This window comes from Cyprinodon tularosa, unplaced genomic scaffold (assembly GCF_016077235.1).
Source record: "Cyprinodon tularosa strain WSP-4 unplaced genomic scaffold, ASM1607723v1 ctg1599, whole genome shotgun sequence".
Taxonomy (NCBI): Eukaryota; Metazoa; Chordata; class Actinopteri; order Cyprinodontiformes; family Cyprinodontidae; genus Cyprinodon; species Cyprinodon tularosa.
Window position 1 is genome coordinate 8,966 of NW_024038436.1, and position 27,703 is coordinate 36,668.

The 27,703-nt window shown below is 40.0% G+C and overlaps 1 protein-coding gene across 1 annotated transcript; it reads left to right on the top strand.

The window, feature by feature from the left end:
- Window positions 1-6,652: 6,652 nt before the first annotated feature.
- Window positions 6,653-27,465, top strand: LOC119780351 (gastrula zinc finger protein XlCGF57.1-like). The gene is made up of 3 exons (XM_038280371.1): window positions 6,653-6,705; window positions 19,670-20,059; window positions 26,078-27,465. Exons 2-3 carry the CDS (start codon window positions 19,828-19,830, stop codon window positions 27,073-27,075), a joined length of 1,230 nt encoding a protein of 409 aa, XP_038136299.1. The 5' UTR covers window positions 6,653-6,705; window positions 19,670-19,827; the 3' UTR covers window positions 27,076-27,465.
- The last annotated feature ends 238 nt before the right edge of the window (window positions 27,466-27,703 follow it).

Here is a 27,703-nt window from a genome sequence, read left to right on the forward strand (position 1 = left end):
GTCACAAATATCTGAGTCAATTGTTGAACCCGAAAATGACCAATCAGAGCCAATAAACTTGCCTGAGAACCCCCCTCAGTCTTCCTCTTGCAACCCTGAGACACCAGCCATTACTCATGCATGGAGCCAGTTAAACCAAGCTCAAGCAGTTCCCATTATGTCTGCACATGATTTAAACCCTCCAGAAGTGCAGCGTGTGGTCGTTGAGCACATTGTGAAAAGAGAAGATCCTGGGCTACAGTTTTCACGACAACTCAGAGTGTTTTCTGGCAAAGACCCTCGACCAGCTTATGAGCCAGACTACGATACTTGGCGCTCCAGTGTTGAGTTGGTCATGGCTGATCCTTCCATGTCCAAGCTGCAACAATCACGAAAGATCATTGAGTCTCTCTTACCTCCTGCAGCTGATGTCGTCAAGCACTTAAATACCAACAGCTCACCTTCAGAATACCTTCAGCTTTTAGATTCTGCTTATGGGACAGTTCAGGATGGTGGAGAGCTTTATGCCAAGTTCATTGACACTTTCCAAAACACAGGTGAGAAAGCGTCATCATACTTACAGCGTCTTCAAGTAACTTTAACCCACACTGTAAAACGTGGTGGTGCTTTAAGCAGCGATTTTGACAGGCTTCTTATCACACAGTTTTGTCGAGGTTGTTGGGATGATTCCCTTTTAACTGCTCTCCAGTTGAAACAAAAAAGGACAAATCCCCCAACTTTTCCTGATTTGCTTCTTTCGTTACGCACTGAGGAAGATCAAAATGCAGCAAAAAACATACGCATGAGACAACATTTGGGCAGCACGAAGCAAAAAGCTACTTCACATCTGCAAACTGTAAAATGCGGCTCAAAGGAAACTGAAGACGATACCACCTTAAGCTCAATTAAAGAACTTTCAAGACAAGTTGCAGAATTACAAAGTCAACTAGTGAAGCTAACTGCAAAACCTAAAGCTCCAAACTCTAAAGGTGCACCCAGTAAAAAGCCAAAAGAGACAAGAAGGCCGGATAAATTGACCACAGAAGAAACAGTCAAAACTCAAAGTACACCACCCAAACCGTGGTACTGCTTTCAATGTGGAGAGGATGGCCACATCAAGCCAAATTGTGAGAACGAACCAAATGCAGCTTTAGTTTCAGAAAAGCGCAAGCTTTTCAAAGAGAAACAAAAGAAATGGGAAGCTGAGAACCCCTCAGCTGCTGAACAGTTAAACTACAGCCAGTCTCTATTGCGGGGCAAATGGGGACTGTAGCCAGTCGAACATGTCCCACTAGGAACAAGCAACGAGCTAACCTTAAGCAGTCTGTTGCTAAGCCTCAAAGCTACAGACTTCCTAAAGGGCTAATTGGCTCTAAGTGCACTGCTGTAGTTGGCATTTCTGGGATTAATGTGAACTGTCTTCTTGACTCTGGGTCACAGGTGACTACTGTGACAGAGTCATTCTACAAACAGAACTTTCCTGAACAAGAACTAAACCCGCTCTATGACCTATTAGAAGTAGAGGGTGCAGCAGGTCAACCTGTCCCTTATTTAGGTTATATAAAGATGTGTGTTACATTTCCAAAAGATTTTTTAGATACTGAGATTGACATACACACCTTAGCTCTCGTTGTTCCAGACGCTCATCCAAACACGCATACACCTGTGTTGGTAGGAACAAATACACTTGATGTTCTGTATGAAAAGTACTTAGGCATCAAGACCTCTGAGTTCTTACCTAGTCCTTACGGGTTTAGAGCGCTTTTGAAAACTCTTGAATTAAGACATACACAGAACCGAGATGGGAACATTGGATTAGTTACCTTGGCAGACAAGGCCACAGCTATTATTCCAGCAGGCCAGACTGTAGTTTTAGAGGGTTCTGCTAATGTTAACTGCACATTCACAGACACCTTTGCCTTGGTTGAACATCCTGCTCAGTCTTCCTTACCAGGTGGGCTTTGTGTTAAAACATGCTTGGTAACACTCCCTTTTGGATCTCCACACAAAGTGCCTGTAATGATTTCAAATGAAACAGAACAAGATATCACAATTCCATCCACATGTGTCATCGCAGAACTTGGAGCCTTTCATTGTATCCTGTCCCAGCACAATGTAACCAGTGCAAACGAGCCTACCACAAACAAGGCGACACTGAGTTTCAACTTTGGTGATTCACCTATTCCACAGGAGTGGAAGGAGAGAATAACACAGAGACTCAATGACCTTCCAGAAGTGTTCGCTTTTCATGATCTCGACTTTGGGTGTACGAGCAAGGTGAAGCATTCTATCAAACTTGATGATCCGACTCCTTTCAAGCACCGTGCACGCCCTATACACCCTCAAGATATTGAGGCAGTGCGTAAACACCTTCAAGAGCTGCTTGCTGCTGGTGTGATAAGAGAGTCCCAGTCACCCTACTCATCACCTATCGTTGTGGTGAGAAAACGAAACAATAGTGTGCGTCTATGCATAGACTTTAGCAAACTTAATTTGCAAACAAGAAAAGACTCTTACGCTCTCCCAAATCTAGAAGTGATGTTCTCAGCTCTATCAGGATCCAAGTGGTTTACAGTCCTCGATCTTAAGTCTGGGTATTACCAGATTGAGGTGGAGGAAGAAGACAAAGAGAAGACCGCCTTTGTGACTCCACTAGGATTTTGGGAGTTCAACCGCATGCCGCAGGGCATAACCAACGCCCCAAGCACTTTCCAGCGGCTGATGGAGCGTTGTGTTGGCGATATGAACTTGCATGAGGTATTAGTCTTCCTAGACGACCTCATAATCTTTTCTGACAGTTTGGAAGAACACGAACAACGACTCATGCGGGTGCTCCACCGTCTTAAAGAGTATGGCCTGAAGTTATCGCCAGAAAAATGTAAGTTTTTCCAAACAACAGTCCGGTACCTTGGTCATGTGATCTCTGAGAATGGTGTTGAGACAGATCCCGAAAAGATTCAGGCCCTAAGGACCTGGCCACGACCAAAAAACCTCAAAGAACTGAGATCCTTTTTAGGGTTCTCAGGGTACTACAGACGCTTCATAAAGGGATACTCTTCTATTGTACGTCCACTCAATGATCTCACACATGGTTACCCGCCACTCCGAAAAAAGTCAAAATATAAAGAAACCGACCAAACTTACTTCAATCCCAAACTGCCTTTTGAGAGCCGATGGACCACAGACTGCCAAAAAGCCTTTGATTCCATCATCGAAAAGCTAACTTCAGCCCCTGTCTTAGGCTTTGCAGACCCAAAACTGCCTTACGTACTCCACACTGATGCCAGTACCACTGGCTTAGGTGCAGCACTATATCAGGAGCAGGAGGGTCAGCTCAGGGCAATAGCTTTTGCCAGTCGTGGGCTATCAAGAGCTGAAGCACGCTATCCAGCTCACAAATTGGAGTTTTTAGCACTCAAATGGTCAGTGAGTGAAAAGTTTCATGACTATTTGTATGGTGGGCAGTTCACGGTAGTTACAGATAGTAACCCGCTCACATACATATTGACTTCTGCTAAATTAGATGCCACGAGTTACAGGTGGCTTGCGGCTTTGTCTAACTACAACTTTAAGTTACAGTACAGAGCGGGCAAACAAAACCTAGACGCTGATGGGTTGTCTAGACGTCCCCATGGTGAACTTGTGAATGATGCCCAGTCCAGAAAAGAGCAGGAGCGCGAGCCGGTTTGTGGAGAGTCACTTGGCTGACGTTAACACCACAGAGCATATAGACAGCAATGTTGTCCAAGCGATTCCACAGCACAACTAAATGAATTCAAAGTTATATTCAAAGTCGTTAATCAGGCAGACTCTTTTACAAATTGGAATCCGGTTCACTTAACAAAAACCATCAATAAACTTGTTGGAGAAGTCAGAGGTGCCAGAATTCTGTACAGTGGAGACCTGCTAATTAACTGCAGAGACAGCGCCCAGCAAGGCAAAGCCATACGAATCAGCAAAATTGACGGGATAAGAGTTCAGTGCAGCCTAATGGAGAACAAAAAGATCAGCAAGGGGGGTCATTGGAGGAGTTCCTCTAAAAATTTCTGAAAAAGAGATTCTGGAAAACATAAGCGGTGCAAAAGTAAAAGAAGTAAAACAGTTAAAAACAACAAGAAACGGAGAAAGATCTGACAGTTTATCGGTGTTAATTAAATTCGAAGAAGAGCAATTACCAAGCAAAGTATTCATCGGTTACATCAGCTATAATGTCAAAATCTACAATCCTCCACCATTGAGATGTTTCAAATGCCAAAAATTCGGTCACATTGCAGCAGTTTGTAAAGGGAAACAGAGGTGTGGAAGGTGTGCAGGAGAACACGAATATGGTAAATGTGGAAAAGAAGCTCAAATAAAATGCTGTAATTGTGGTGGAGAACATACTGCTGCTTATCGCGGTTGTGAAGCAAGCAAAAGGTCTGAGGAAATAAAAAAAATTAAATTTGAGCTCGGAATAACCTATGCTGAAGCTGCAAAAAGGATCCCATCTCAGTCAGAAAAACCCAAACCTACAGTTCAACACACGGCAAATTTCAGACCTCTAGAGAAATCTCCAAAAATTGATGAAGACTCACTAATTGTTAAAAAGACAAATTTTGTTCTTTTCATGGTGGAAGTGATTAATTGTACTGCACAAACAACAACAAAAAAACAGAAAAACATCAAAATAATAGTGAAGGCTGCAGAAAAATATCTGGACGTAAACGATTTGAACTGGGAGATGGTTGGAAGCATGATGGGAGGACCGATGGGACCATCAGAAACTGGCAGAGTTACGATGACCTAGAGTAAATTAAAATTATACGGGCAAATGTGATTTAGTATTATGTGGGTTTAAGTTACACAGGTTTTTTTTGGGGGGGGGGGGGTGAATCGTTTCCTGTTTTCTTGCTTTACTCCATATCAGTTGGTGGCGGTAATGCACATTTCACAAGTTTGCCAACCGCCATAAAATCTCATAAGAAGAAGAAGAAGAAGAGCTGATGGCGCGTGTTTTGAAGCTGCTCTGCTTGTGGAGAAATGTCCTGGGCCGTGAGTAGTGAGGAAACAGGAAGCGATTCTTGTGGGATGGAAGAGGGAAATAGTGACAATGAAGGTTGGAAGATAGCAGCATCAAAAAATGAGAAAAAGCGGAAAAAACAGAGATCAGTTAAAGGGGAATCTAGTTCAGAACAATCCAGTGATGATCAATCCATACATTCCACAGCACAACAAAATGAATTCAAAGTCATATTCAAAGTCGTTAATCAGGCAGACTCTTTTACAAACTGGAATCCGGTTCACTTAACAAAAACCATCAATAAACTTGTTGGAGAAGTCAGAGGTGCCAGAATTCTGTACAGTGGAGACCTGCTAATTAACTGCAGAGACAGCGCCCAGCAAGGCAAAGCAATACGTATTAACAAAATTGACGGGATAAGAGTTCAGTGCAGCCTAATGGAGAACAAAAAGATCAGCAGGGGAGTCATTGGAGGAGTTCCTCTGAAAATTTCTGAAAAAGAGATTCTGGAAAACATAAGCGGTGCAAAAGTAAAAGAAGTAAAACGGTTAAAAACAACAAGAAACGGAGAAAGATCTGACAGTTTATCTGTACTAATTAAATTCGAGGAAGAGCAATTACCAAGCAAAGTATTCATCGGTTACATCAGTTACAATGTCAAAATCTACAATCCACCACCATTGAGATGTTTCAAATGTCAAAAATTCGGACACATTGCAGCAGTTTGTAAAGGGAAACAGAGGTGTGGAAGGTGTGCAGGAGAACATGAATATGGTAAATGTGGAAAAGAAGCTAAAATAAAATGCTGTAATTGTGGTGGAGAACATACTGCTGCTTATCGCGGCTGTGAAGCAAGCAAAAGGTCTGAAGAAATAAAAAAAATGAAATTTGAGCTTGGAATAACTTATGCTGAAGCTGCAAAAAGGATCCCATCTCAGTCAGAAAAACCCAAACCTACAGTTCAACACACGGCAAATTTCAAACCTCTAGAGAAATCTCCAAAAATTGATGAAGACTCACTAATTGTTAAAAAGACAAATTTTGTTCTTTTCATGGTGGAAGTGATTAATTGTACTGCTCAGACGACAAAAAAAAACAGAAAAAATCAAAATAATAGTGAAGGCTGCAGAAAAATATCTGGATGTTAAAGATATGAACTGGGAGATGGTTGGAAGCATGATGGTAAGACCAATGGGACCATCAGAAACTGGCAGAGGTACGATGACCTAGAGTAAATTAAAATTATACGGGCAAATGTAATTTAGTATAATTTAGTATTATGTGGGTTTAAGTTACACAGGTTATTTTATTGTATTTTTTTTTTTTTTTTTTTTTTGGGGGGGGTGAATCGTTTCCTGTTTCCTTGCTTTACTCCATATCAGTTGGTGGCGGTAATGCACATTTCACAAGTTTGCCAACCGCCATAAAATCTCATAAGAAGAAGAAGAAGAAGAAGAAGAGCTGCTGGCAGGGATCGGGTAGCATTAGCAGCATTAGCTTAGCTTGTGTGTGGAGTCATTGTAGAGAGGCTGATAATCTGGGAGTGTTTGCAGTGAGAATGTCTTCAGTCCAGCTTCAAGGAGAGTTTATCACCGAGCAGTTAACTCCTGCTGAAGAAACATTCACGGAGTTTAAAGGGAGTTTGGTCAATTTGGAGGAAAAGATGGACGATCAACATCTACTGCTGGATTTCACCAGGATCCCCCAGATCATCTTACACCGGATAGGTAGGAAACACCTGATAGAAACGATTCCCTGATGATGCACACTGTGGATTTTAGCCTCATCTGATTGGAAAACTGCTTAGAGGAGATCAACATGCTAAGCTAAAGCTAACCTACGGTCAGCGGCCATCTTACTGCGGTCAGCTCGCTCACTTCCAGCATTGGGTTTTAATGACTGCGGTCAAGTTAGTAATTTTCTCCGGTTAAACCTCTTCTTCGCTCCGAGTTCACTGCAATCACAGAAAGCCGTCTCTACCATAGAGATAATATTAGAGTAGACCCCGCATTGACTGTCTCTGCACAGACATTACGGGCGCCATCTTGGGGAGGTCATCCTGCTGCCCTAACCTGCTGCTTTAAGCAGACCAGTAGAAGGATGCCTCAGCACTGCAGCGGAGTTTAGTTTAAATCAAGATCAATCAAGATATTTGTTATGCAATTAAAATCAACCACAGCTGACCAAAGGGCTGTAAAGAAAAAATAAATACCGTAAGAAAAACATAACTCTGTAAATGAAAAACAAAGCAGCCAAAACATATGTATGTATGTATGTATATATATATATATATATATATATATATATATATATATATATATATATATATATATAGTTGTGAACTCCTGTATAAATAGGTTTCAGTATATAGTAATACATAGAATATAGAAAATTAGTCCAATATTCAGCCAGTTAAAGTTGATAAAAACTAATTCTTTGCCTGTTTAACACATTATACTGAGCAAATCACATCATGCCCATAGGGAAAAAATCATATTATGTCTATGATCCCAACATTTCAAGTGCCCCCGTATTACAGGCTTTAGTCAAAAGTCAAAGTCAAAAAGCCTTTATTGTCATTATATTCTGCAACGGATACAATGACATTTGGGACTTCCATATCAGCTACCGTGAAATAAAAAAAAAAAAAAATATATATATATAAATATATTAAAAGGAAAAGGAAATGTAAACAGTTAAAAAATATATAAATATATTAAAAGGAAATGTAAACCGTGAAAAGGAAATGTAAACAGTTATGCTTATGTTATGTAAGCAGTAAATGTTTACAGTTAAAACAAACTCCTACATCACAAAACCTGGAAACTGTTGAGCAAAAATCCTAATATTAGCATTAAATATTACAAACAATTAAGAGATCTGAAATGCAAAAATAAAAGCCGTATCTTTTGAAGCCAATAGAGAACTATGATCAAACGCTGATTTTTAGTCAATTGATCACATGACCTGGATGCTATTGAGCTGAAATTCTAAAACTTTAGACTCAACCAACAGAAAATTGTCGTTCCCATGAAGGTAGAAGAACATCTGTGGAGCTACATCAGGGCCGTAAAGTTTATATATGTGTGTATATTATATATGTGTGTGTATGTATTAGGGATAGAACGGTTTATGAAAACCGTCCGAACCGTTTGGTTCAACTGTCTCGATTCGGTTCGCGTGTGTTGCGTTCGGTTCATGCGCTGCTCCTTTTTCTCATAGGCGAAGCGTTTACACTCCAGAGCAGAAGGTGGCGGTACTGTGACCAAAGCCAACCACCAGTAGTAAACAAGAAGAAGAAGAGGAAGCAAAGCTGCTTGCTGTATGGGACCACTTTGCATTTAGAGTGACCTACGATGACGGCGGAAAGAAAGTTGTGGATAAAAGTACAACAGTGTGCAAGCATTGTGCAACACGTTTTGTTTATGCTAACGGCAACACGACCAACATGTCAGGCTAACCCCGAAATCCCTCATACTACGTCAGCGCTCCGCCCCGCTCAGCTCCAGACCGCCTGGACAAAGCAAAGCCTACAGCCCCCACTGTGGCTCCCCTCCACTCCGCTCTGAGTTCCTTGGAGATGGTAGAGAGTAGGGTTGTCAAAAGTATCGATACTCAAAAAAGTATCGATACTGAAATGTTGTATCCGGATACAATACTCATTTTCAAAAGTATCGATACAGCCATCCAAAGTGCAGAATAGTGGAAAATGCACTTTCTGAACACTGTGTGATTGAATAATTCTGTGCATTTTTCAGTTTCAGACTTTTTTTGTAGCAGGTGCAGCTGCTGAGAATTATTTTTGTTTACCTGGTTTGGCTAGCGTCATTGTTATGTCTGCAAAACATAGCCAAGGAAGGAACACTTAATTTTAATTTTGTCAGTTTTTTTTATCAAGCTCGCTTAAAGCTACAGTGTGTAATAATTACGGGGATATACAGTCAGAAATGTAATATATTATACATAGCTATGTTATTTATCATCATCTACGAGCTCAGCCTCTTAACCTTAATATTTGCGTTGCCTTAGAATTCGTTATTTATAATTACATAGGAGCGGGTCTCGCAGCCATGGAGGCAGACATCTTTGCGCTACGGCAGCGCAGAGCCAACAAACTAGCGATTGCGAGATCGCCCATTACGCTCGAAAGTAACTACGGCAAGTTGAGAGAGATGAACTGAGACGGTACTGAAATCTATACCCTACACAGACTAATGAAATTCTATCTGTAAAATTATCTATGTAAACAAACCTCATCACTTAAGAAGGTAGGTGATGCGGACGTCGTGGAAGACATTTTGTCCCGTAACGCTGGGGGGGAGATGTTTATGTTGCTGCTGTCTGCAGTCTGGACGTTAGATGTCGCTGAAAATTACACACTGTAGCTTTAATATTGTGCACAGCATACAACCTTAAAATATTGTTCTTATTGTTTTTTATTTATTTCTTGTATTTTTTTTAGTAATGAAAATATTTCTGTTGAATTTTAGAGTCTTTGTTTTTATCCTTGTGGTATCGAAAATGGTATCGAGTATCGAATATTTTACTTAGTATCGGTATCGAGTTGAAAAGTTTAGTATCGTGACAACCCTAGTAGAGAGCATGCACAAGATGATTAAATTCAAAGCAGCAAAACGTGGAAATGATCCAGGGTTTCATTGGATCATTAAAAATAATTATAATTCATAAATTTGGGGGTTTTTTTTCATTACAGCAGACCTATAAAGTGCTGCTGGCGCGTCTTCCAACTCCTGTTCTTTCCCACTCGCCATACCCACACAATTCTCCACAACAACTGATTTTTTTCTGCTACACCCGGCTAAGCTGCTTCACTTCTTCTTCTTCTTGTTTACTACTGGTGGTTGGCTTTGGTCGCAGTACCGCCACCTTCTGCTCTGGAGTGTAATCGCTTCGCCTATGAGAAAAAGGAGCAGCGCATGAACCGAACGAAACGCACGCGAATCGAACCGAGACAGTCGAACCGAACGGTTCGGACGGCTTTCATAAATTGTTTCATCCCTAATATCTATAGATAAATATACAGATATATATATATATATATACACACTCAGGTCCATAAATATTGGGACATCAACACAATTCTAATCTTTTTGGCTCTATACACCATCACAATGGATTTGAGCTTTAATTTGAGGGTATTGCATCCAAATCAGATGAACGGTGTAGGAATTACAGCAGTGTGTGTATGTGCCTGCCACTTTTTAAGGGACCAAAAGTAATGGGACAGATTAATAATCATAAATCAAACTTTCACTTGGTTGCAAATCCTTTGCAGTCAATTACAGTCTGGAAGGCATAGACATCACCAGACACTGGGTTTCATCCCTTGTGATGCTCTGCCAGGACTCTACTGCAACAGTCTTCAGTTCCTGCTTGTTCTTGGGGCATTTTCCCTTCAGTTTTGTCTTCAGCAAGTGAAATGCATGCTCAATCGGATTCAGGTCAGGTGATTGACTTGGCCATTGCATAACATTCCACTTCTTTCCCTTACAAAACTCTGGTTGCTTTCACAGTATGCTTTGGGTCATTGTCCATCTGCACTGTGAAGCGCCGTCGAATGAGTTCTGAAGCATTTGGCTGAATATGGGCGGATAATATTGCCCGAAACACTTCAGAATTCATCCTGCTGCTTTTGTCAGCAGTCACATCATCAATAAATACAAGAGAACCAGTTCTATTGGCAGCCATACATGCCCACGCCAAGACACTACCACCACCATGCTTCACTGATGAGGTGGTATGCTTTGGATCATGAGCAGTTCCTTTCCTTCTCCACACTCTTCTTTTTCCATCACTCTGGTACAAGTTGATCTTGGTCTCATCCGTCCAAAGGATGTTGTTCCAGAACTGTGAAGGCTTTTTTAGATGTTGTTTGGCAAACTCTAATCTGGCCTTCCGGTTTTTGAGTCTCACTAATGGTTTTTCCTTGTGGTAAACCCTCTGTATTCACTCTGGTGAAGTCTTCTCTTGATTGTTGACTTTGACACACATACACCTACCTCCTGGAGAGTGTTCTTGATCTGGTCAACTGTTGTGAAGGATGTTTTCTTCACAGGGAAAGAATACTTCGGTCATCCACCACAGTGGTTTTCCGTGGTCTTCCGGGTCTTTTGGTGTTGCTGAGCTCACCGGTGCGTTCTTTATTCTTAAGAATGTTCCAAACACTTGATGTGGCCACACCTAATGTTTTAGTTATCTCTCTGATGGGTTTGTTTTGATTTTTCAGCCTAATGATGACTTGCTTCACTGATAGCGACAGCTCTTTAGATCTCATATTGAGAGTTGACAGCAACAGATTCCAAATGCAAATAGCAGACTTGAAATAAACTCTGGACCTTTTATCTGCTCCTTGTAAATGGGACAACGAGGGAATAACACACACCTGGCCATGGAACAGCTGAGCAGCAGATTGTCCCATTACTTTTGGTCCCTTTAAAAAGTGGCAGGTACATATACACAGAGATGGGAAGTAACGAAGTACAAATGCTTCGTTACTGTACTCAAGTAGATTTTTCAGATATTTTTACTTTACTACTTATTTTTATGGCGACTTTTTACTTCTACTCCTTACATTTTTACACAAATATCTGTACTTTCTACTCCTTACATTTAAAAAAATTGGCTCGTTACTTCAGTTTTGAATCATTTCAATGGAGTTACCGTTATTATTTTTCAGGTCATCAATACCAAATTCAATCTAATTGGATGGGAATCTACGTTGCATTTGACGCACCACTACAAGATGAATCGACAGATTCGGCGGTATTCATTGGCGGCAAATCATTGCAGCTTGGTGGCGGTGGCGTTAGCATAGTAGCATGGACGACGAGATGATTGAAAATTAACACAACGGAGATCTAGTCCTATTGGCAGACATCCATTTAAAATGTAGGCAACGGCATGAAAAAAGTGGTTTCTACTTTTACTTTTATACTTTAAGTAAATTTACAAGCCTGTACTTTGTTACTTTTACTTGAGTAAAGAAGTTTAATCAGTACTTCCACTTTTACCAGAGTATTTTTTAACACAAGTATCTGTACTTTTACTCAAGTACGGAAAGTGAGTACTTTTGCCATCTCTGCATATACACACTGTTGTAATTCCTACACCATTCATCTGATTTGGATGTAAATACCCTCAAATTAAAGCCGATATTTGATCAGCTTCTGAGTTTCTAAAGTCTAAAATAATAAAAAAAAAATACTACTTCTTCTTCTTCCTCAAAAACTTTTTTTTACAGACTTAAAAACTTCTAAAGACGAGGGAAAAAATATTGATACATTAAAATATCACAATATCTTCATATGCTGATATATTGCCATTTAAAACACCATATCAATCTCTTTTACTAATGAAATATTACTATATGTCATCATTATGCTACGAAATCCCACGAAAATTCTCAAAATTTTGCCATATTTTTATATGTTGATATATTGACGCGGTATCGATCTATTTTACTAACAAAATCTCACAAGAATTTGCAAAATATCATGAGAGTTTGTAACAGAACGATGAAATTTCGTGAGATTTTGAAAGTAAAATAGATCAATACCGCGTTTTTAAAAATCAATTTGATATCAGCATATGAAAATATATTTGAGTATATTATTTTTCAAAGTGTCAGAAATGGATAACAAAACTGCTATTTTCAATGACTACTTATTTTTGTCCAGCTTTAACATCGGTATCGGTTATCGGTACATGAGTTTTAAAATATCGGCATATCGGATATTGGCCAAAATCCCAATATCGTGCATCCCTAATTTTTTTGTTGTGTTAGCAACTCCAATTTAATGAAGCACCGGTGGACGGCTCACGCTTCAACCAAATTAGTGACCCAAGAATACACAGGTAGCAGGAGGCCGAGTGTTAAGAAAGGACCTGCTGACAAGGTAGGACCCCCCCCGAGCAAGTAACTAAAGCTGGGCTTTAGTGCCTCTGCTCCCCAGAAAATATCTCAGACGGAGCTCTGTGGCTTGATAAGGAGGAACGTTGTGGAAAACATGCTTCCGATATCAAAAGTGGAGTCAGACTGCTTCAGGGCACTGATAGGCAAAATCCCAAGAAAAGCAGGCGTCAGTTTGCCCTGTAGAAAGGCGTTTTCCAAATACATTGACACTGAATATGCTAAAATGAAAGCTGAGCTAAAAAAATAATTCGAGCAACTGGAATACTTGGCAACTACGGCAGATATATGGACAGCACTAGAGCTACCTTATTATTAAAGGCACACTGGCTGCATCCAGCAAACATGCAAAGAAAAAAAAGCTGCGCTGGCACGCCGACGGTTTAAAGGCTGTCATACACACAAGAGCATTGCCACAGAACTTGACATCATCCACTCATCTTATGGCATTTCACACAAAATAACAGCAACTGTCACTGACAATGGCTCGAATTTCGTTAAGGCATTCAGAAATATCAGTCAGTTGAGGAGGATGACTGCGGATGAGGAAGATGACGATGTTGCTTTTGTCGACATAAATGATGTCTTGCAAGCCCGTGTTGAAGAGGAGGATAAAGCGATTAATTTACCACCACACTACAGGTGTGCATCACATACACTGAACCTTGTGTCATGTTCTGGTGGATTCTCTGCAGACCAGAGAAGGCAGTTTACAGAAGTGCAACGGCAAAATGCACAGACTGGTGGAATAAGGCCCGTCGTTCCGCAGTGGCTGCAGTGACAGTAGAGTATGTGGTTGCAAAGAAGCTGATAGTGCCTTGCAGTACCAGACGGAATTTTTTCTATGATGCTCTAGTTAGGATTTGCGCGACTCCTATAGTGGAGCTAAACACCATCTCATCCAAGTTTGGCTCGAAAGCAATCACAGAAAAAGAGCATCAGCTCCTTAAGCAGGGCTCGATGTTAACCATTGCCCGATCGCCCGGGGAAAGTAGTTTTTATTGTTGGGAGAGTACAAATTTCTAGCATTTGCCCGCCGGGCAAGGAGCCTCGTGAGATCATCCTGATCTCGTGAGCTTTCAAGATTTCACTCGCTAATCAGTCTGGAGACTCTCCATTAAAGAAAATTTGGAGCCGTTCACCAAACGAACGTCTGATTGGTTCATTTGGCCCGTCTATCACCAACATAGGCCAATCAGCTAACCAGTATTTTCGCCCCTTCCCAAAATTACTTCAATGGAAGGTTTCCAGATGGATTTGCTCCGCATATCCATCTGGCGGAGTCAGGTTACCGGGCAAGTGCAATGATCGCAAAAAAAATTTATTTATTACTCAAAATTACTTTAAAATCACAGACATTCGATTAAAAAGGCCCAGAAGCATTACCGGCGCCATTTTTGTTGTTTTGTACACATTCCCGCATGATTTAAAAAAACGGGTGATTTTCCGCCAGATGGCGTAATTTTTGTCCACCTAGCGGTAATTTTGAGCTAGTTACCAAAACGACAAACGGCTGCATTTATTTTGTCAGGGAAAACTAATCCTGAGTCAGTTAAAAGTCAGGGAATTCTGAAATGATGTCAGACTGTGGAAACCCTGTATAAAATAACTATGTATAATGATTCTCTAGAAAAGTCACATTATATTAATATTATTATGTTGTATAAACATACCATGACTCTAAAATAAAAGTTATTCATTTGTGACATTGACTTCTGTCTTGTGATTTATCTTAAGTTTTTAACCTGTCAAGTTTTTTTTAGATTTTGAACATTACAATTTATATTTTTCCAAGCACACAACAGTTTAAAGCAAAGTTTAGTTTGAAAAGAATGAGCAGGAAGGATTGAAAAGCATGTTAACACGGTAATGTAGGCTTGAGTTCATTATCTGACGCATGCAGATACACACCAGGAACCTGGAAACTTAAAAGATACTGAATAACAAAAAACATTTAAAAAACAAACATGTTTCATTGATATATATACAAAAATAAATATTAGGAACTATATTTATCAAACATTATACTGGGCAAGTAAAAATTGTTTCTGGGCAAATGAAATGTGAAAGTCAGTTGCCTGAAGGGCAAGTGGTAAAAATCCTTAACGTCAACCCCTGTTAAGGAATATTGCAATGAAGCCACTGACAGTCGCCCTAGATATCCTCCAGGGAGAGGACGACTGCTCCCTCTACACACTGCTACCTACCCTGGAGACCTTGATGATGAAAACCCTTGAGCTGAAGAGTGGGCTTGTTGACCTTCCAGAGGCAAATGTGGAGGTAAGAATATAATTTCTGTTCAATTTTTTTTAAAACTGTGTATATTGTGTATAATTGCATAGATGTGTATAATTATAATACATGTGTATAATGTATTATATGTTGTACTCATAGTGTGTGTGTGAGAGCAGGGGCGTCAGCTGACTCAATACTATACAGGGGCACAATAGGGCACCAAATAAAATGCAAGTGAGCAAAGAACACAAACAAAAAGTTTCTGGGGCGATTATTTATTTAAATAAAGATGGGAACAGATAATTAATGCAAGCATGTAAGCAAATATTTTACAGCACTTATTTTTTATATTAAAGCTTCATAAATATTTTTTTAATATAAAAAAACTATTTTCTGTAAACGTGTTTATTTATGAGCAACTATGCAGATTATCAAACTTCTAGAAAAAGTAGATTATATTCTATAATTTTCCATGTGAATCCTAGATTGTTCGTTCTTCTTTACCTTTTCTAAAAAGCTCTTTAAATGAGTCCTCGCTGGCTTTATCCATGCTGGGTCAGATCCTGACCTTTGAAAAAGGAGGCAGGGGAAGCAGGATAAAGCTAAATGCAGTTAGCCAAGCTTTCCTGCTAAACCAGGTCCTGGAAAAGGACGTTTCTTGCACCATTTTTCTCTCTCTTTCTCTCTGAGGTGGTGAACAAAAAAACTTCCTGTCAGCTCGGGCCCACCAGGCTGTGGCGGAGCTTTGAAAGTGGAACATTAAAAAATGAGTGCCCCACCGCTGATACACAATGTAGCACGTGTCCCTGTGAAAAGGATCTGACCACGCCAATGTGTGTGAGAGAGAGAGAGTTTGCATTCGTATAGACAGTCAGTGATGTGTTCTTTGCTTTATGTCATTTCAGGCGATAAAAAGAAGATTTGCAGAGGTACTGGACAGTGACAGTGCTCTCCTGGCTGCTGTGACTCTGCCAGGTTCAAGTTACGTTGGCTGCTGACCCAAGAACGAAAGGACAAAGCAGAGCTGCTGGCGGTATGTCGTGCAAGTGTAAGAAGTGAAGACCATCACAAAGGTACAAGAACCACCACGCCCACATGTACCAGCTCAACTGTAGAGGACGCATAGTTCTCCTTTGATGATGAGGACGACACTTCTGCTACTGCGGAAAGTCAAGTGGAAGATTGTTTGAAATCAGGAGCCCAAATGATTGACTCACTTCATGGATTTCCTCTTATAAAGAGAATATTCCTGAAGTATAATGCTGCCACTCCATCCAGTGCTCCGGTAGAGAGAAGGTTTATCCTGGGGAAGCTGGTCTTCACACCTAAAAGGAACAGACTCTCTGACCTCAAGTTGAGAAGCTGCTTCTCTTGTAATACAACCTCTGGTTTAAGGGCTAAAATGTTGACATGGCTGGGCTAGGTGGATGGATGCAAACATGTTTAGAGTTGGATTTAACAAACCCATGAACAATGTTGGTTCAATTTGCACTCCTGTAAGCAATTTACCTTCTTTAAGAAACACAATTAGAGCACTTTATGTCCATCTGTTGTGTACTAGTTCTGCTAAGTTAGAGTTGGATGAAGTGAAAATGTTTAGCAGTCGACTGTCTTTGCTGTTGGTGAGACAACTGGTTGGATGGGTGGATAAATGAACACATGCATTCATCTACTTTAAGTTGGATTCAAGAAATCCAGACATTTTACTTCAGTTTAAAGCCTCTGTTAGAAGATTTCTCTTTTTTTTTAAATATATTTTGAAAAGTGTTTGTCCATCTGATGTCATTTACGTTGAGTTGCAATAAATGCTAAACTCTCTGCAGGTTCTTGTCTTGGTCGTTCGCTCTATTCAGCTGGCTTTGGAAACACACGGCGAGAAGGTGGGGGCCGGGTGGTGAGGGTTACAGGGGCGAGAAACGCAAAAGTAACGCAATAGTTACTTTTACTAGTAACTAGTTACTTTTATTGTGGAGTAACTCGGTTAGTAACTCAGTTACTTTTTGGGAGAAGTAACTAATAACTATAACTTATTACTTTTTCAAAGTAACGTGCCCAACACTGTGTATGTATACACCTATATATACTAGGGGTGGAACGGTTCACAAAATCCACGGTTCGGTTCGGTTCACGGTTTCGTGGTCATGGTTTTCTGTTCTGTTCGGTATATGTTGATTGTTACCCCGAAATCCCATAAAAATGTATGAAATTAATGAAAAAATCCCCAAAAATTAATTAATTGTAATCATTTTTAATGATTTGCGGAAACCCTGCACCATTTCCGTATGTTTTGCTGCTTTGAATTTAATCATCTGGCGCATGCCCCCTACGATCTCCAAGGAACTCAGAGGGGAGCAGACGGAGCCACAGTGGAGGCTGTAGGCTTTGCTTTGAGCAGCCGGTCTGGAGCGCAGCGGGGCGGAGCGCTGACGGAGGCTGTGGGATTTCAGGGTTAGCATGACATGTTGGTCGTGTTGCTGTTAGCATAAACAAAATGTGTTGCACAATGCTCGCACACTGTTGCACTTTTATCCACAACTTTCTTTCCGCCGTCATCGTAGGTCACTCTAAATGCAAAGTGGTCCCATACAGCAGACCTATAAAGTGCTGCTGGCGCGTCTTCCAACTCCTGATCTTTCCCACTCGCCATACCCACACAATTCTATATATATATATATATATATATATATATATATATATATTTACATATACATACGAATCCATCCATCTTCTGTGGCTCATCAGGCAGTGTCACTGTGGGGCTGCTGCCTACCTCCAGCACTCTCCTTCACTTATGGAATGTTGCCCTCAAGCTTCCTTCTCTGGTTGCTGAAACCACCTCGTTTTTCATTAATGATAAAGGAAAAAAAATCCTGAACCAGCTCTCAACAGAAAATGATTTAATGATAATTCTGAGTAAACCTTAATGACTCTTGTGTAGCTTAATGGTCAAAGGAAAAATAAACTATCCAAATAGGGAAGATCACTCCTTTAAGTTCACATTATAACAGAAAATGTCCTACGCTCATGATAATTTGAAATAAAAATAAGACTAAATATTACCCAGAGTTTCTACCTTTCTCTTTTTCTGACAATATATTAAACTCTTGCCACATGGTCTGTGTTGACCTGCTGCCTGATGACCCCTGTCTCCTGTTTGCTTGTTAAAGGTGCTGAAGGAGATCTTGGAGAAATGGTTCCAGCAAGCGATATTAATGAACGTACACAACCATGCCTCTCCTTTCAGACCACCCCTCAGAACCATGCCTTCAAAACACATGAACCAATCGTATACAGCGGAGCGTCTTTTGTGATTGGTTGGCGTTATTCATTGATTTCTCACTGTAGTGGGGACCATTTATTTTAGTTTCGCTTACCGACCTCCTATTTCACTGCTTGCTACGCGGCTGTGCGGAGATCTGTAAGCCACGTGGTAAGAAACGCGTCAGAAAAGATCTCCTACGTCACCTTTAGTGTTGCATTTCTTGAAAATTAGTCTAAATGGTTAAAAAAGACTAATAAATCTACTATTGCCTAAATATACTTTTGTGCCTCATAGTTCTGTCTTTTCTCTTAGGATTTTACTATATTTCAAAGACAAATGTGTATTCCTGAAGAGTAATGATAAATGAATAGAAAAATGTTTTTAAATAAACATAACAAGTCTAAGTAACTTTTATGTATAAATAAATACAAACAGAGGAAATCCTGTTTATCATGTAAAACACTCAGTAGTGGTCGCCCCACATGATCCTCCGTCATCCCAGATAAAACATTTTAAGTTCACTCAAACATTTCAAACTAATATTTAGCTACAGAAACCAAGCTAGGTACTTCTCATGACATTTTCCATCAAATTAATCATCAAAACGTAGATCTACATTTAAAGGTTAGTTTTCAAAGTTCTGAGGAGGTCGCCTCACATGATAGCTAAAGGTGTGCAGTAGTTAACAACAATCAAACTGCATTTATCAAAAGTCTCTGGCTGATGCAGTATCCAGTCCCTGTCATCATTTAAATGAAAAGTCAGAAAGTTGTGCTTTTTCTGATGGTCGCCTCTAATAATAATTCATCAAATGATCGTGTACAGACATTTGTTTGGATGCTAGGATAGAAACAGATGTACAGATGCTTATTTTGTCAATAAATGTAAAACAAGATAGTTGCTAAGAAGGTGAAGAAAGATATTAAAGTTGGTTTAATTATTTTAAACTGGTTTTCTGAATCAACATGAAGGCTGGATGGTCGTCCCACAGTATAAAACATCACTAATTAAATTGTTGGGAAAACTAAGATTGGGTTTTTGCACTGTAAAAATGAAGAAAAAATTTTCTGGACCGACAGAATCTAAAGGTTTAAAGATAGAAGTTGGGGTCCAAAACTATTATTGTAATGTCAGAGCTGCAATGCATGTTGGGATATGTAGTTCCAGTCTGTTTGTCAGTAGATGGATCAATACAAGGATCATTAAAGTGAAGTTTCATTTATATAACCACCAATAAAAAGTCTTTCTGCTGTTTGTCTTCCAGACTGCCTGCAGGATTATATTGGAAAACAGGAGGATTTCTATGACCAGCAGCTCTGTGGACAGGAGAGGAATTCCAGTTTGGACCAAGAGGAACCAGAACCTCTGCAGATAAAAGAAGAGCAGAAAGAACCAGAACATCCCTGGACTAAAGAGGAAACCATGGAGCTCCCCATAGGTGAGCAGGAAGAGCAGCTTGTTCTGAAGAAGGAGACTGAAGATACAAACGAGGAATATTTCCCATGTTTGACATGTGGAGAAAACCTTCCAAATAAAGAACATTTTATAGATCACAAGAGCACTCACTCAGGCAAGAAGACTAAGGAATGCCTGTCCTGTGGGAAAAACTTTTCTCAGAAGTCAAATCTTGTTACACACGTCAGACTTCCTACAGGTGAGAAACCATTTTCCTGTACTATTTGTTACAAAAGGTGTACCGTAGAAAGTAATATGACAAAACACAAAATGGATCATACTGGTGAGAAGCCTTTTGGATTTCTGTCCTGTGGGAAAATATTCACCTTTAAATCTGGCTTTAATGAACACATGAGAATCCACACAGGTGAGAAACCTTTCTCCTGTACTATTTGTAGCAAACATTTTACTCTAAAGTGTAATTTAACTGAACACGTGTGAATTCGCACAGGTGAGAAGCCTTTCTCCTGTATAATTTGTGGCAAAATATTTGCCATAAAATGTCATTTGACTTTTCACATGAAAACTCATTCAGATTAAAGACTTTTTTCTGTTCTGTTCTGTGGAAGAAGCTTCACTCAGAAATCTCATCTTGATCGACACATCAGAATTCCCACAGGGGAGAAACCATTTTCCTGTACAGTTTGTGGCAAAAGTTTTACTAGAGAAGATAATGTGACTCAACACATGGCGACTCATGTGAGAAACATTTTTCATTCATGAAAATTGAAACTAATTATCCTAAAAAAAGATTGATTGCTTCACATAAGAAGTCACAGCAGTAAGAAACAACAGGAATAAACAGACGTTTTCCATGTTTGACTTGTGATAAAATGTCCATCTAGAAACTCCTTCACCTCATTACATAAAAACCTCACTGGTTAAAAGCCTTCTGCTGCTAAGTTTTCATTTTCATTCTTTTCATTAACAGAAACTGTTTATTTATTTCAAATAATTTCTTTCTGTGGTGGATGTTTCCCTTTAATGTAGTTACTTCTAGATTTATGTAGTGAGTAGGAATAAAAACCTAATGGATTTAAAAAATGTATATTGTTTCATTCCAATAACAAATTATTGTTTTCCATGTTTTTTCTGATATTTATAGACAGCCTAAAGCTTTAACATAAATTGTTTAGTGGTATTAAAATGTTCAGTTGATGATTTAGGGAATGCGTCTTCCTTTTTTCTGTGGTAATCGTTTGGCAAATTTAATAATTTCATATTTAGTTGAAAAGAGACGAGTTTATAGTTCTGTTTTGTGCTTCGGGCACATTATGATTTTTGTCTATTTCTTTTCTTTGTTTTCTTACAGACTTTAGTTGAAGGATCTGTTGTTAATATATTTTGGGAGTTGAATAATTCTTTTAGCGAGTTAATTACGTTAATTTGTGGTGCTGTCGTCCGCCTATAAATAGGCTGGCTTTCAGCATGTTGGGGCATTCCTTTCTATCTTCGCCTGGACGCCGCTTTTCCACCTGCTTCCACTTGTTCCACCGTGCGCGGTGCGCACTTGTCTTGTCGCTGCGGCCTGCAGCGGACGTTCCAGCCTGCCATGCGGTATTTTTGTTAACTGTTTCTTACTTTTTTCTTGTGGTTTATGGCCTGGCGGGACCGGTTGTTTGATTTTTCTTTTGCTTAGGTTATTTTTGGCCTTTAGTCCGGTACCAGTAGGGGCTTCGACGGCCCTGTATAGGGTTGGCCCCCTGCTGTACCGTTTTGTTCTGTTTGATCGGCCTGCCAGGTCCAACTTTCTTTTGTTACTTTTGGTTTTTTTTTTTTTATTCCTTTGGGGCACGGGATCTGAGGGCGTCTAACTTTTTCTTCGCAGTAATCAGAAGAAGCCGAGCAAAGAAGGCTAAAGAGGAGAAAATTTATAAATAAAATATCTTTTCTGAACCCTCATCTTTTGTCTCGTGTCCTCAAATATGTTGTGCCCTTGGTGGACGTAACAAGTTCTCAGACAAAAATTTGGAGCTGGCAGATGAAAAATAAAGTCTGATTACAGGATGGACCAATAAAGTCTATGTTTTAACCATCACTGGTTATGGAGCGTTCCTTTGGTATTAAGAGGTTAATGTTGAGCCATCAAATCATCTCTGTCATGTATTTGTTCTGCCCAGCCACTCAACCAGGTGAGTCCAATCTGCATGGTTTAATTCACGGTGCAGATTTGACTCACCTGGTTGAGTGGTCAAAAATGCTTTAAATTGAAAACATTTTAATACTCAGATATTTGAGCATCCCACTACTACTCACAGAAACTAATGTTACCAAAATGAATAAACTGCTTTTTGAGGCATTCATTCGTTTTCTGAACCCCTAGTCCTTTTATTAGCTTGCTGGATGCAATAAATGCAGTCTATCCCTGCATTTATCAGGCACACACTGGACAGGTAACCACTCCACGTTAGGTCTAAGTCTATATTGTGAGCAATCAAACAGAATTTTTAGTCAGTCTTCTAAAGACAAGCCAAAGTCACCAGGTGTTGCACTAATTATTTCTTACTAACTTCGTGTTCGATCTTTCTCCTCATCCTGGCCTGTTCTTTTATCTCTGCCTTGCTCTCCGTTTGTGTTCCATTCATACATGAGCCAAAGCAAATTATTTTTATCCAATGTAATTTGCATATGTTAATGAAACTAACTCCAGCTGTTCCCTCACCTGGACTCTTCTCTTGCCTTTTGAAAAAGGACCAGTTGTCCTTGGTTGGCAAGTGACAAAAAAATTTACATATGTTTCTAAATCAAGCAAGACTGAAATTAATTATAATAGGTTTAACACTAGAATACAACACAATTCCCCCTAAAGCCACCAATTTTGATCATTTCTCAAAGTCGCTCATCTGGTCTGTTCCTGTTTGGCTGTGACTCCATCCTGGAGAGAAATATCAGCTGTGCTGCTGCCATCAACACCTTTGTTTCTAGATGTTGGAGCTTGGCCTGTTTTCCAGTGTAGTCCTGTTTCTCTGACTGTGACTAACTGGATGTGCTCTCTTCATCCTCTGACATGGGAGCTCGTCTGCCTGGCTGTGTGTTTCCTGGACGGGGCTGCCTGTGGAGCTGATTGACAGTTGCCTTTTGTATCTTTGATTCTTTTTCTATGTCTGCTTCTGTCTCCTGGAACCCCAGTAGGCCTCAGCAGATGGCCGCTCACACTGAGCCTGGTTCTGCTGGAGGTTTCTTCCTGTTCAAAGGGAGTTTTTCCTCTCCACTGTCGCTCTAAGCATGCTTAGTGTGAGGGATTGCTGAAGAGTCAATGAATCGATGCAACCAACTGGTTTTCCTTAGATGGAAAACTCTGAATTTATTTGACTGGATGATCTGGTTGAACTGTATCTGTAAAGTGCCTTGAGATGACGGGTTGGGAATTGCCGCTATATAAATAAACTGAAACTGTTACAATCACAAGTACAAATCAATGCAGAATGTCAGATTAAATGAAGTGAAGAAATGTAATAGTTTCAAACCACAAATATTTAGTTATAGAAATCTGAGAATCTCCACAGACATGTTTGGAAAATTTTGAAATAGTAAATTATCTTTATTGTCTAATAAACTTTGTTGCCAGAATTTCTTCCTCGTGCCGCATTCAGCCAAATGACTTTTGGGCATCGGGGGGAGGTGGTTTTTCAGATTTATCAACTCAAGCATCAGCATTATTTAGGTTGTTAAGTTGATGCTTTTGTTGTTATATTTGGGAATCAGTCAGTCAGTCTCCCCCAGGTAGAAAAGCATACAGCCCTGCTTCTGGAAGATGAAAAAGTAAAGATTAATGAACCATAGGGCTGGGCGATAATTCAATAACAATATATATCGATAGACGTGTGGCGCAATAGAAAAAAAGAGGGTCGATAAAAGTTCGATAAAGAAACGCAGTTTTCCTTCCTTCTCATTGTAGCCTATCATGTAGGTTTATGCTAGTCACTACTTCCTCCCAACCAATCGCAATCGCGGACCCAGGCATGCCGTCACAAAGCGCCGCCCTCTCAAACCACAACACAGAGCACACCAAGATATCGCAGCAAGGAGAGGCGGAAGAAATTGTTCCAAAGAAGGGTTTTTGTAGTCGCGAGTTTGGCAGAATTTCAGTTATGGCAAGTCGGACAAAAAACAAACCGCAGTCTTCTGTAAAATTTGTTGAAAACCAGTGAAAACGAAGTCTGGTAACACAACCAACTAGTTTTATCATCTCAGCCGCTCCCAGCCGCAGGAGTACGAGCTGTGTAGGCCCCGCCGCGGCTCTGCATCGTCCTCTGAAAATCTTCGGGAATTTCTGCCAAAACAAAGCAGGCGACGCAGGCTAAATTGGGCTTCCTGGTTTGTGATAAATACGACAAAGCGTCCAAGCAGCACAAGGACATTACTCATGCTGTAACATACTTCATAGCAAAGGATATGCTGCCGTTGTCTGCTGTTGAAAAACCTGGGTTCAAACAGTGGCTCACCACCACGATACCAAGTTCCGCACCGAAAGTTTTTCTCAAACACAGCGCTGTCAATATGTAATACATAACTCAGGTCTCTTAAGTTATTTTTCTTTAAAACAATTCTGTTATGGTTAAAAAAGTTGGTTAAATAAAGATTTAATTGGAAGTCTGTGTTTGTGTTCTTTATTAAAATTAAATCATTTAGCATAAAATGTCCAGGCAGAGCTGCACATAAAATATGGTTTCAAATCTTTTCAATAATTATCGATATCAATCAATATGCATTTTTTTTTTATCGATAAGCTTTTTTTCTATATTTTTTTTATCGATAAGCTTTTTTTCTATATCGATCAGCCCTAATGATCCATCCTCTGATTAGTAAGGATGTTTGAAGCCAACAAACCATAAATATTGGAACTATAGTGATTAAAGTATTACTTGGATATGAAAAATTGCTACAGTACATTCCTCGCTTGTTGACTTCTGGTAACTTAGCAGTGGCTGCCTTGATGCCTGTAGTAGTGCAAGTACTGCCAACGTAACCAAACCTTTAAAAAATTATTTTAAAGCTCCAAATTTAAAGATACTTAACTGTTTGCAGAGATAAAGAATATGTTTCACTAAAGATCGCAGAGCAGTATTAAAGGATTTTGCTGTTGACCCTAGAATATCAGATCTTATCCATGTTTCCCACAAATAAATGACAATCCAAGGTCTCGTGAAAACTTCAAAAGGATCTAGACAGTCTCTACTTTTAATGACCAACATAATTTGGCAGAAAATCATCTCTGGCTCCGAGTTCACACTAAATGATGCTTCCTTGCACTGAAATACACCATCCTGCAGCCAACATCCCTCACATCACCACATTAGAGTGTTCTAGAACAAGAACATACCTGCTGATGTGTTGCTTTTCTTTGAGTTTCCATAAAAGATGAATAATAATGGGAAGTAAACTTCAGAAACTCAGTTGGAATGGAATATTATCTCAATGACAGCATGTTACTCCTGGTATCCAAACAGCCATAAAACCACAGGTTCCTGTCATTTCTTTCAATAATAACCCCACAGAGGTGATGAGTTCTATCCACAGTCTTTGCTCTATTGTTTACTATTTGAACTGTAAAGTGCCTTGAGATTATCCTGACTCCGCCAGATGGATTTGCTCTGCATATCCATCTGGAAACCTTCCGTTGAAGTAATTTTGGGAAGGGGCGAAAATACTGGTTAGCTGATTGGCCTATGTTGGTGATAGACGGGCCAAATAAACCAATCAGATCAACGAAGCATATGACGTACTACCAGAGCGACGACGAAAACACAAGAACAAGCCAGGCTACTCTTGCTGAAACCAGTCGGGAGAAGAGCAAAAACATCTTTTCCTCTGAGAAAAGCCTCCAGGGCAGTGTTTTGCTCTTCTTTCAGTGAAGAAATACTCTGTAAATGCGATAAAACTTGCTCGATAGCCACGCTAACGCTAGTTTCATCGGCTGAAGCCGCCATGTTCTTTAGACTGAACTGTCGCGCTTCTCGTTGCGTCACACCTCAACCCGCCTCAAAGCCAACGCTGATTGGACGTTCGTTCGGTTAACGGCTCCAAATTTTCTGTAACAGAGAGTCTCCAGACTGATCTGCGAGTGAAACCTTGAAAGCTCGCGAGATCAGGATGGTCTCATGAGGTTACCTTGATATGACGTGTTGTGAATTGGTGCTATATAAATAAACTAAATTGAAACTGAATTTAATTTAACCTGCTATAGAGAGTCTTTCTGCTGTGTTTGTCTTTCCAGACCGCCTACAGGAGTATGTGGGAAAAGAGGAGGATTTCTCTGACTGTCAGCTCTGTGAACAAGACAGAAATTCCAGTTTGGACCAAGAGGAACCAGAACCTCTACAAATGAAAGAAGAGCAGGAAGAGCCAGAATATCTTTGGACAACAGAGGAAACCATGGAGCTCCCCATAAGTGAGCACAAAGAGCAGCTTGTTCTGAAGCAAGAGACTGAAGATACAGGAGAGAAACCTTTCACATGTTTGACATGTGGAGAAAACTTTCTTAAAAAAGAACATTTAATGGATCACACGAGAAATCACGCAGATCAGAAGATTTATGAATGTCTGTTCTGTCAAAAAAGCTTCACAAAAAAATCTCATCTTAATAGACACATCAGAATTCACACTGGCGAGCAGCCTTTCTCCTGTACAATTTGTGGCAAAAGTTTCACTCAGAAAGAACATTTGGCTTGTCATATGACATCTCACTCATATGAAAGACATTTTTCTTGTATGACATGTGGAAAAAGCTTCACTCAGAAATCTAGTCTTGGTAGACACATCCGAACTCATATAGGTGAGAAGCCTTTCTCCTGTACAATTTGTGGCAAAAGGTTTTCTGTAAAAAATAGTTTAACTGAACACATGAACACTCACACGGGTAAGAAGCCTTTGGAATGTGTGTTATGTGGAAGAAGCTTCATGAATAAATCTCATCTTAAAAGACACATCCAAATTCACACTGGTGACCAGCCGTTCTCCTGTACAGTTTGTGGCAAAGGTTTTACTCAAAAAGTTCATTTGACTTGTCACCTGACAACTCACTCAGAAGAAAGACCTTTTACTTGTGTGACCTGTGGAAAAAGCTTCTCTCAGAAAGCTACTCTTGATGCGCACCTCAGAATTCACACAGGTGAGAAGCCTTTCTCCTGCACTATTTGTGGTAAAAGTTTTACTGTAAAAAGTAGTTTGAATAAACACATGACAACTCATATGAGAAACATTTTTCATCCATGACACATGAAACTAATGATCTAAAAAAGAGATTTGTTGTTTCGCATAAAAAGTCACAGCTGTTAGACACCACAGGCATGAACAGTAGAGGCCTTTTCCATGTTTGACTGGTGAGAAAATGTCCATGTAGAAACCCCTTACCTCATTAAATGAGAAAATCCCAGTTTATAAACCCTTTTCTGGCTAAGTTTTTGGGAAAACCTTTAATTAAGAGAAGAATGTGTCATCTAAGTTATACAAATATTTTTCGCTGAGGTGGATGTTTCCCATTTATGTAATCACTCCCAGATTGATGTACCAAGCTGAAATAAAACCCACATGGATCCTAAAATGTCTATGGTGTTATATAAGTCAAACAGGGGCTGCTCAGTAGAGAAGTGGGTAGCACTGCTGCCTTGCAGCAAGAAGATTCTGGGTTTGATTCCCGGCCTGGGTTCTTTATGCATGGTGTTTGCATGTTCTCCTTGAGTACGCATGGGTTCTCTACGGGTACTCCGGCTTCCTTCCACAGTCCAAAAACAGGACTGTTCGGTTAATTGGCTTCTCTAAATTTTCCTTAGATGTGAGTGTGTCTTGTATGTCTCTGTGTTGCCCTGCGATGGACTGGCAACCTATCCAAGGTGTAGCCCAC

Excerpts from the sequence above, each read along its gene's own strand:
- LOC119780351 (XM_038280371.1), top strand. The coding sequence starts at position 19,828 with ATGGAGCTCCCCATAGGTGAGCAGGAAGAGCAGCTTGTTCTGAAGAAG. Across the intron at positions 20,060-26,077 it reads ACACGTCAGACTTCCTACAG|ACCGCCTACAGGAGTATGTG; the intron begins GTGAGAAACCAT and ends TTGTCTTTCCAG.